The 10,331-nt window shown below is 36.8% G+C and overlaps 1 protein-coding gene across 1 annotated transcript in view; it reads right to left on the reverse strand.

The window, feature by feature from the left end:
- LOC105301694 (potassium channel subfamily T member 2) overlaps positions 1 to 10,331 on the reverse strand; it is a 211,494-nt gene that overhangs the window by 11,522 nt on the left and 189,641 nt on the right. Inside the window, exon 25 of the mRNA XM_023520107.1 lies at positions 1,520 to 1,820. Coding sequence (XP_023375875.1) covers positions 1,520 to 1,820 — 301 coding nt within the window. The remainder of the gene's footprint in view (positions 1 to 1,519; positions 1,821 to 10,331) is intronic.

The following is a 10,331-nucleotide window of genomic DNA, read 5'->3' on the forward strand; positions in this document are numbered from 1 at the left end:
TAATTAGATCTGGGCTGCCACAAATCAAACATGCTTTCCTGCCGATGAGTCACAGTGGGAATGGTGTGGGCAACTACTTGGTAATACTGTTAAAAAGACGACCCTCTCCTCCTTTGTAGCTCTCCCTTCCTGCTGGATGGAACAGGAACCAAATAATTTGTATCCCAACGTCCACCTCGTGTTATGAATTGACTTGGTCATGGAAGCCATCCGATAGATTACATTTCCACTACCTTGGGCTCCCCGATGTATCTAAACCCACTGTATCCAAATCCTTGCCTGAACATCATTCCTCGTGCTACTCAAATCCGGCTTCACATATACCACTTAACTGATGCCGCCCTCGGCGAGGTCGTCAATGACCCATCACTACACTCTCTACTACTCGGCGCTGTTAATCATTTCATTGCCTCCCATTCTCCAGTCCAACACTTTCCAACGTTTTTTTTTCACATCATAGAACACTTAGGGTCATAAAGAGTGATGAGAAAATGTACGAAAGACACCTCACATTGTTCCTGGCACAGAGCAGGTACTTAGTCAACATGCTTTTCTTGTCCAAAGAAATACAGGCAACTTCTTTTAAACTCTAATTCAATGATTAAAATGTCTCCCAATGTACATTGTTTCAGGCTGAGACTTTCATAACAAAGATGAGATGGGCAAATATGAAATGCATTCTATTTTATCCTTAAACTGTATGATACTTACAGTTTTCTTGGCTTCTGGTTTACCCGATTTATATATATATATACATATATAACAACAAACCACTTATTTATCATTTGGTTTTCCTCTAAGTTGACTAAATTTATTTTTAAGATAAAATTCATACTGTGATAAGTGATATCTTTTAAAGTTTTCTTTGCTAATGCATTTAAGCTGTGCCACATGGTCTATATTGCCATCACCAATCACCAGAGGAGCCTGACAGTTATTGAGGCAGATCTGCACTATATGAGCTCAAGCACCATTTGAGCTTTAAATTAAAGCTTTTGAAGACATTTTGTTCCTGGACCACAAGGAGCTAATCATGTTTTATAGGAACACGTTGGTTCATCTGTGGTTGGTACATTTAGTTACTTGCCAATGCCTCAGATTCATCTGATTCCAGGCCCTAGAATGAGGGGGTGGTGTGTGTGTGACATTGGAGCCAGACAGAACCGGACACAAACCTCAGCCATGCCATGAACAAGCTAACTAGGAAGTTCCTTGACTTAGTTTCTTTACCTCTAAAACGGAAGCGTTTTTGTGAAAATGAAAATGAAGGTAACTCATGTAACGCGTTCACCACGATGCCTAGAGAACTAAGCAAATACTTAACATTTTCAGCACTTGATTTTTACTACCAGCGTCATCATCGTTTCCTGTCGGAGATTAGCTATGTGTCGCTAGTCCCTCCACACTGACCTGTGAAACAAAAGTGTGATTCTCAGCTTACTGAATGAGCGTCAACTCTACAACGACTAACGGCCAGAAATCACAAGTCCATATCATGCAATACGTTTAGAGGGCATACCATATCCCACTGTAGAAAGACCCAAGTGTTTCATTCTATTTTTCACAAGTTCAGCAAGCTCTTGTCTCTCTGACCTCCTGTAGAGGTTCAGTCGCTGCTGGGTTATTTTCTCAGCTGTTTTACCAGAGTGTTTTGGACCTTTTCTGCTCAGTCTTCGGGCCCACTGCATGCTCTTTCTCCTCAGCAGGGGGTGGTCGGACTGGTCGCTGGACGTGGAGTTGCGGTGGTTGCCTCGGTGATGACCTTGCTCTTTGCAATCTTTGGTGTCTTCCCACTCTTCCACACTGATAGATATTTGAGACTTTAAAGGAAATGGATATCGATAATTAGATATTTTAGGAATAAGTATGGACTGTGGTTATATCGATTTTATGCTAATATCGTGGTATAATCATCTCATGAGTTTTCACAGAAAGAGCAAAATCATAATCGCTGATACTAATTTCCATTAGTATAAATATTATTAGAAAATGTCCTCTCGAAATTATATATGAACACAAGAAAATATCTTTGCATCCTCCAGTGTAAGTTTAATGAAAGGATTTTTCATGTATCAGAGTTATCAAATGACTGTTAACAAAGCTGTTTCAAATCAGACCAAAAAAACTAGGTATTTTAAAACTTTATTCAAATTAAGTCCATGTAATGGACTTTTCTAAATCTCTCACATGTATTTCACATGACATTTAAATAAAGATTATAAAAGTGGTTTTATTTTTGGAATGACTAACATTTTAAAGGTTTTTAAGTTATTGCTCTTTCTAAAGATGGCGTTGGAATGAACTTTATAAAATGTGAATTTTTTTATTCCCCCATATGACCCAGAGGAAAACAAGCCCTTTTTAATTCATGCATTAACTGTTCATATAAAATGTTTTTGGACTAAAATATTGGAACATATTTCAAGAACGGTTCTTAGTATCCTAAGCGAAAATGTGTTATAAATATTACTATTTCACAAATGTATTCTAAACTCACAAATAAAACTTAAATTGGGCTAATAGTAGGGAAAAGCAATGAACAAACTCAAAGTCTATTTAGACTTATTCTTTCACTATGAAATCTGATTTTCAACTAAGAAACTCTCCTTTGATTATAGGCCCTTAATAAATAAAAGCTTCCCGTTTCTGAATTGTTGCTTTTCATACATACCAGGAAGTCATATGAAATGCAACACAGATCAAAGCCGGAAGTCTGACTGTTTGAAAGCATGCGCATGCAAATGAACAGCTTCCTGAATCTGTACCTACAGCAGCCCTCCCGAATCTGCTGACGTGTTCTCTTCTGTGAATAGAAGTCTGAGCTTCAGCTCTAACATGCATGTGTTGCTGGCTTTAAGTAATAGAATTTAAATTACCAATTTAAGTTCAGGAGGTAGATCCAATAAAATCCTTTAAAAGTGAATATAAATGATGGAGGCTCAGTCAGTCCTTACATACAACACCTAGTGGCAAGCTGCGATATCTCACACTTAAGTTCAATATATAACATAAATATCCACCTTTCTACTTCAAAAAAGTGCTATATCAGTGATATAAAATCTAATTTAACTTTCATATCTTCATGAGAGAACATTTCATTAAATTTCTCTTAGAAACCTTATTTTAGCTATCAGAATTTAAGTTGGAAGTATTAAAATTCTTAATACCATGGTTTCGCAATAATGGCTACCATTTTAAGTCAACTTGCTCTACCTACTTGATAGTCTCTACCTGATAATATACTGAAAATCCTCTTCCGTGGAAGTAAAATATATAAATCCTTGAGAAATAGCTACTATCAGGAAGAATATCAGTCTTTGTTCAGAAGTTCAATTTATATGTACTTTTCAGCAAAAATGAAAATGTTAGTGATTCATATTTAGACTATGGCTTGCAGAGTTTTGTTAATCACAATCCTTATTTGATGTGATCTTTCTAGTCGTAAGTCTCTGTAATAGTTTGATTTCCTACAAATATGTGGAAACGGTAATCTTGCCAGACCAAATTCTCAAAACATTACATTCCTATAATGCCACTTATCATCCAAGTCACACAACCATAAAATATTTTAGAAGAGAGATAAAGATTCTCTTCCAAGTAAAGGATGAAACACTGGCTTTGTGAGTGCTTTTTCCTAGTTACGTGTATTGAGAATTATGTCAAAAATACATCTAAATCACAAACTGAAGCCTACTGAAACAATATTGAATATCCTATTCATCATTGTTTTGAATTCCCCAAAGAAGGAAATATCATGATTTATATACAAAACCTATAAGACTCACAAGGCCTTTTGTTAATAATTTAATAAAATAAGTAACATCTCTTTATATATTTCATTTTATAGAAAAAAAGAATTAGAAGGATTTGGGGATTAATTTTAAGAAATTTGAACTGACACACAGATTGTTCATTACATGTTGAAATATGCATGCCTTTCTCGCATCCTTCCAATATGACATCATGAAAAGTACACACAATTTTCATATATTAAAATACACAAATTTGCACAATATTCTGTATATTTCCTAGCTCTGTTCCTACAACAAAACTACGTAAACTCTGTGTAAAATGAGAATAATACCCATCTTCTACCTCATAGAAACGTTGTGCAAATTCATATAACACATTAACGCAGGAAGAAAACTTTTGCCAACCATCAACTTCTCTGTAGAGCCATCATATTAATATATCTTAATGAAAATGTCCACATTATCAGCTTCACGGGTGGAAACAGTATTCTATTCCTGGGTGCTGAATGTGCGTGCGTGCGCCTGTGTGTTTTAAAAGAAGGTTCATTTATAAATACACTTTTCTGCTGTCATTCATACCTGGTGGTGGCTTTATTGTGTTTTGAACATGGCATTGTGATCTAGTGAAAACAGGGCAGTGTTGGGACACTCAAAAGTGCCTTTATCGTAGGACCTTTCCCTGAGTTTAGGGTCAGAGCGACAGGTTAAAAGCAAGTGTCGTGGCATCAGACAGGCCTGGCTTTAACTGCAGGTTCCACCACTTACCAGCCGTGTTCCTGGCCGTGTAATTTAACTCTCTCAGATTATCCTACTTCCTGCCTGAAACAGGGTAATTCTAGTTTTACTTTGCCCACAGTGTTTCTCTGAGATCTAAGAGATAATACATGAAATGTGCACAATACAGTGCCTGTCTCAGCAAATGCCCAATAATTTATCAGTTAGCATGATGGTTCATGATCTTGTATGGAAAAAAAACAGTGAAAAGAACAAAAGAAAAATAATGAGGGGTTATATGTAGGTGAAAATGGGTATGAAAAAAAGACAGAATGACATACTTTTGGTGTGGTTTTCTCTATCAATGACCACATTTCATAAGAAATCAAGATGCTATAAACAGACATTTGCGGGTAGAGATCTCTTGGTTTAAGTTTTGTGAATCTGAAGAAGAGGATGAAGGTTTAAGTGAAAGTAGAGGTTTCTTGCTCTGCTCTGGGCCGCTTTGTCCTAGTTTATAAGTAACGCGAGGACTCTGGGCCCACTTTTTCATACCGTCATTGTCAGACGCCTAATGTAGTTATCAACTTAAAAAAAATCAAGATTTCATGCTAACGTTTGTAAGAGTTAGAAAAGTTATCTGCCTATTGCTGTGATCTGATCTCAGTGTTTGGTTTGTGTCCTCTCAAAATTCATACGTTGAAATCGTAACCCCAAAGGAGACTGTGTTAGTGGGGGGGGAGGCGGGGCGTCTCGGGAGGCGAGCAGGTCCTGAGGGTCCGCCCTGGTGAGTGGGATCATAACGGGGATCCTGCAGATCTCCCAGCCTCTTCTGCCCTGTGAAGATGGAATAAAAAGCCTATCTGACCTGAGGGGCCCCCCACCGACCCCACTGCCACCCTGATCTCAGACTTCTGGCCTCTGGAGCTGTGAGAAATGAATTTCTGTCGTTTTGAAGCCACCCCGCCTGTGGGATTTTGTTACAGCAGTCTGAATAGACTAAGACGTGTATTTTATAAGCAATGCTTCTGGGACCATGTTGATGTAGTTCAATAAGGAGATTAAAAATTTATATGGCTATGCCAACAATTTTCATAGAAATTTAATGCACTATCAGTTTTAAAAATCATATCATTTTCCAAATATTTATCAAGCTTAGTAGGGTCGAAAAGAGGCTAAAAATATTTCTTCACAAGAACTGAAAACTGTATAAATGAGAAAATGTTTCCTATGCCTAAAATAGCTTAATTTACTTTCATTCTTTTCAGAAAGGTAGAAAATGTCAGATTCACAAAATATATCAAAGCTTCTTTTCCACTCCACACACACACACACACACACACACACACACACACACACACACACACACACACACCACACCTCGAAGTGACTCGATTCAACTTTCAGCTTTTTATTGAACAGTTATTCATGTCATAGGTTATTGAGCAATGTGTGGAACAAAGTGGTATTTTAAAATAGATCGATTCGCCCAGTAGCTTGAAAGCGAGTGCTTGTAATCTGGATTCATGACCCCCTCAAAAATAGCTTTATAGCCTTTAGAATGGACTCAAACTGTGCCGTCTGATTTATGGTTGACACATTCTGAGTTGTCACCGAGGGAATCTCGCAGATGTGTCTCATAGGTCAGGATCCGAGCGTGGCCCCATCCAGACCGTCCTCCTCATCCTTAGCTTGTGGTTTGTCAGAAAACTGAAAGTGGTTTTTCTTAACTAAAAGGCTTGTTTTATGTCTAGAAATAACTAAATAGAAAAGCATATTTTCATTTTACACTCAATGTCATTTTGGGTTTATAGGTTCAGGTTTTTATGTGTGATACATAAGTACCTTGTGCACCCAGATAGCTTTAAACTCCAAAACTGACTTATAAACAAACAAAAAATCAACAAATAGAAGAACATTAAATAAGCACGCAGGTTTAACATGTGCATAAAGGTATTCAAATAGTTTACGTTATTAGAATCATACTTATGTTGCTAACTGTCGCCTTCACGGCACAATTTTCACTTATTGTTTTCCAGAATTACAGGAATATATAGCCCAAAGCAGTGGTTTCAACCGTGTGTGTGTGTGTGTGTGTGTGTGTGTGTGTGTGTGTAGACCCTACACACTTCAGAGTAGGTCAGGGGAGCTATCACCTCCAGTATATTACAGTTCAAAAGGAAGGACCTAAACCTATAAAGTTATGGAAAACTATCACAGTGATTGAGGACAGCATCAATTCTACTATGCCCCAAACATTTACACACACATGCGCGCGCGCGCACACATACACACACGCGCACACAATCCCCTTCTTTTTCTAACATTTGAGAACCACTGCCCTAAAGCATATGTCACTATGGATAAGTGAGCCATAGGAAAGAACATTTCTATGACATACGTCATACCTTAATTAAAGAAGAGATATAATGATATAAGACTTGGTAGATACGAATATCTGTATTCTCATGTAAAGAATCACATAGAATAGTATCATTAACCCAAGCGTACTGTCACGTCAAGGTCACCACTCCCTTACGAAGGCCTTGTCGGCTTAGATCAACCTTATAATTTTCTATTCCTTTCTGGTCAGGTAGGTTCTAGCAGCCATTCAACAAGGAGCTGAGACCAAAGGCTCAATGTGCTTCCTGTGGCAGTGCCGTGAAGAGTGATCTCCATGAGGTTTCAGGTGTCAAGCGGACAGAAAGCCATGACTATGTAGCTAAGTCAAGTCCAAGAGATCGGATCCATTCCAATTGCTTCTTGCTATAAGTATGCCAGCAGACTCTGATTAACTTAAAGAAAGTAAATAATGCAAGCAAGAAATGCTTTCCTGGGTTGGAAATGAACAAGAATCAATAGAGCTAGAAAAAATTATAACTAGGAATTGTAAAATAAAGTAAAAAAAAAATTCAAGACTAAAATTTTTTGAGAGAAAGTGAAAAAACATTACAGGTGACCTCAGAATCCGAGGGAGAGAATATGTGTGTGTGTGTGTGTGTGTGTGTTTGAATTAGAATGCGTTGAAGCTTAGTGGATGTGTCTATGTTCAATTAAGATTTAAAGTATTTATTCAAATCACAGGAATACTTACTGTATATTAATTATAAACTTAAGTGTATCGACATAAACATTTTCCAGTGCTGTGGTGTACGCAAAAAGGGCACACCAGGGAAAAACGAAATAAGATCTATGTCACTGTATGTACTTTGCACATAATCATTTGCTACTTACTCTGAAAATTCACTTAACACATTTCTTCCTTTTTATAACTCATGAAGTGACAATAATATGCTGTGTACTTAATCTTCACTATGTGTTGAGAATAGCCCAAGGTCACACGTAGCTAGTAAAAGAAGCCAAACTCAGATCATCTGGTTCCAAGTCCAGTCCTCATTTGGTCACACAAAATAACTGAATAAATGAGGTACCAGGAACAGGGACAGAGGGAGTGTCAATAAAGAATGGCTAGAATGCGCAGTAGAGTAGTCATCCCACCTTACCCGTGGGGACCCTGAAACCACGGGCACCACACCCTCTACTGTTTTTTTCCTATGTATACATACCTATAATGCAGTTTAACTTATAAATTAGGCACAGTAAGAGATTAACAATAATAACTAACGATAAAATAGGATTTTTCTCTCAAAAGATCTTATCATACTGTGTATACAGCGTGAACGCTCTGGACTAAGGGATAATTCTCGTCCCGTGTGGGCCAGAGTGTCATGGTGACAGATTTCAACACGCTACTCAGACTGGCATGCAATTTAAACCTTGTGAATTGTTTATTTCTGAAATTTTCCACTCAATATTTCTGAGCGGTGATTGACCGCAGGTAACTGGACCTGCTCAAAGCAAAACGGATAAGGGGAGACTACTGTATGTTAAAATCTAGCAAAAAGAAATTCGGCTTAACATAAGAGACATCGAACATCCGTTACAGATTTTCATCATGGGAGTTAAGTAAGGAAAATGGTCATTGATCTCTCTGTACTATGTGAGATACTGAAGGGAAGAGAATTTTGAAAAATCAAATTAACCAAGAGGTAATTAAATCTAAGAATAGGCATGAAATTTTCACGTCAGCTTACTGATTGCATTGAGGTGGACACCTCACTCAAGGACAGGCCAGGCGTAGCCACTGGGGCCGACCTGGTAATGACACCATGCAGTAAAACAAGTGATTGGATTAGTACGTACACAGAATTTGAAGACAAACAGGTGAAATTAATTTGCCATCCAATTAGGAAAATATAACTTGAAAATAAAGCATTTATGCAATTCAACTGAATTTTATTTTAGAATCCGAAATATTGAATGCAGTCCTTAGTAACCTTTTTCCTTTAACGGCTCTGAATTCATACTTAACCATTCGAAGAAAGGGAGACAAACAAAATACTTACTTGTGATGCTATTTCTCGAGACTGACACAAAGGGAGGGAAAAAGAAACACACAAAATACAGTTTAGATGATGACTCGACAATACATACACGAAGCAATCAGCACCAAGGACCAAATGTGACAAATACGTAACACGGATAATCTAATTGTGCGCTTTGTTATTTATCATGGGGCCTTTGAATAAAATTAGGTAAAGAATGAGCTATTGTTTTCAGTTTACCAGAAAGTGGTTGTTAGATCGTTTATTGTTTGTTTTTATAGGGGGGTGTTATTTCTAAAAATTATCTTCCTAAGCTTTCAGAGAAAAAGTACTAGAAGAAAAGAAAATGATCGGAGCTTATGAACCTGCTATATTTTTTTAATTAAAAAATTTAAATTTAGAGATTATAATGTTGTTTTTCCCCTATGTATAAATGTAAGTAAGTTCACAGAAAAATTCTGAGCTTTCCCATTGTCTATAGACTCTAAAAAACCGATCTGCCCAGTCACCATATAACCCCTAAGTATCTGGGGTGTGTAAGAATGATGCTACCTAATTTTTTCAGTTTTAAAGAATAATATTCTATTCACTTTTCAAGAGGTAGAAGTAAAATTTTGAATTATATTCTTTGGGGTAATGTGACTCAAGTCCAGCTCATTATCTAGCATTCTGACTGTTGTCACAAATATAAAAAACGCATAATAAACATTAGATTACAGGCTCCTTACAGCTGTTTATCTCAAGATTCTTAACATATGGCCGAAGGGAATAAATGCTGTTTGAGTGAATAACAGAGAGAATGGGCAGCTAGAGTTTCAAAACTATTCTATGTTAATTTTTGTTAAAATAATTTTAATAAAATGATTTTGTAACAGGTAAACTTATATTAATAATATATTTAAAATTTCGCATTCCAGTTTAAAGATGCAGTGATTGGTAGCTGTGAGTGTCAGCGATCACTCTATTATGCACATTTTTAAAGTTTTGGGTTTATTGACTATGGAGGTGACCGACAGTCAGACTAACACATTCCACAAATTTACTGCGTACATCGTAAAGATGCTGGCACTTTAACATGTTTTAAAAGGATCCTTTGCTAATTCCTAGTGAAATTTTCACTGGTTATAGACACTTCAAGTAAAAGCAATTTTCAGTACACTGCAAAACCGGAGGCAGATACAGTTCTAAGTTTTCTCACCTAACGAAGAAAGATAGGGACAAGTACATTTGCTAACTCATAATTTTTCAGATTTTGGAAAGATAGTACCGTATCACATACTGTATGATAGATTATACCCAAGTGGATTTTGGGCAACATTTTATCATAAAAAATTTAAGACATCTTCAATGAAAAGTATGAATATTCACTTTAATTGGAATAATTATTATAAATAATCTCGACAATTTAAGTGAATTTAGTGAGCTTTGGGGATGTCTGAATTGAAGTTAAAGGATTGTAGACAAAAATATTGTTCTTTAT

This window comes from Pteropus vampyrus, unplaced genomic scaffold (assembly GCF_000151845.1).
Source record: "Pteropus vampyrus isolate Shadow unplaced genomic scaffold, Pvam_2.0 Scaffold248, whole genome shotgun sequence".
NCBI classification, from domain to species: Eukaryota; Metazoa; Chordata; class Mammalia; order Chiroptera; family Pteropodidae; genus Pteropus; species Pteropus vampyrus.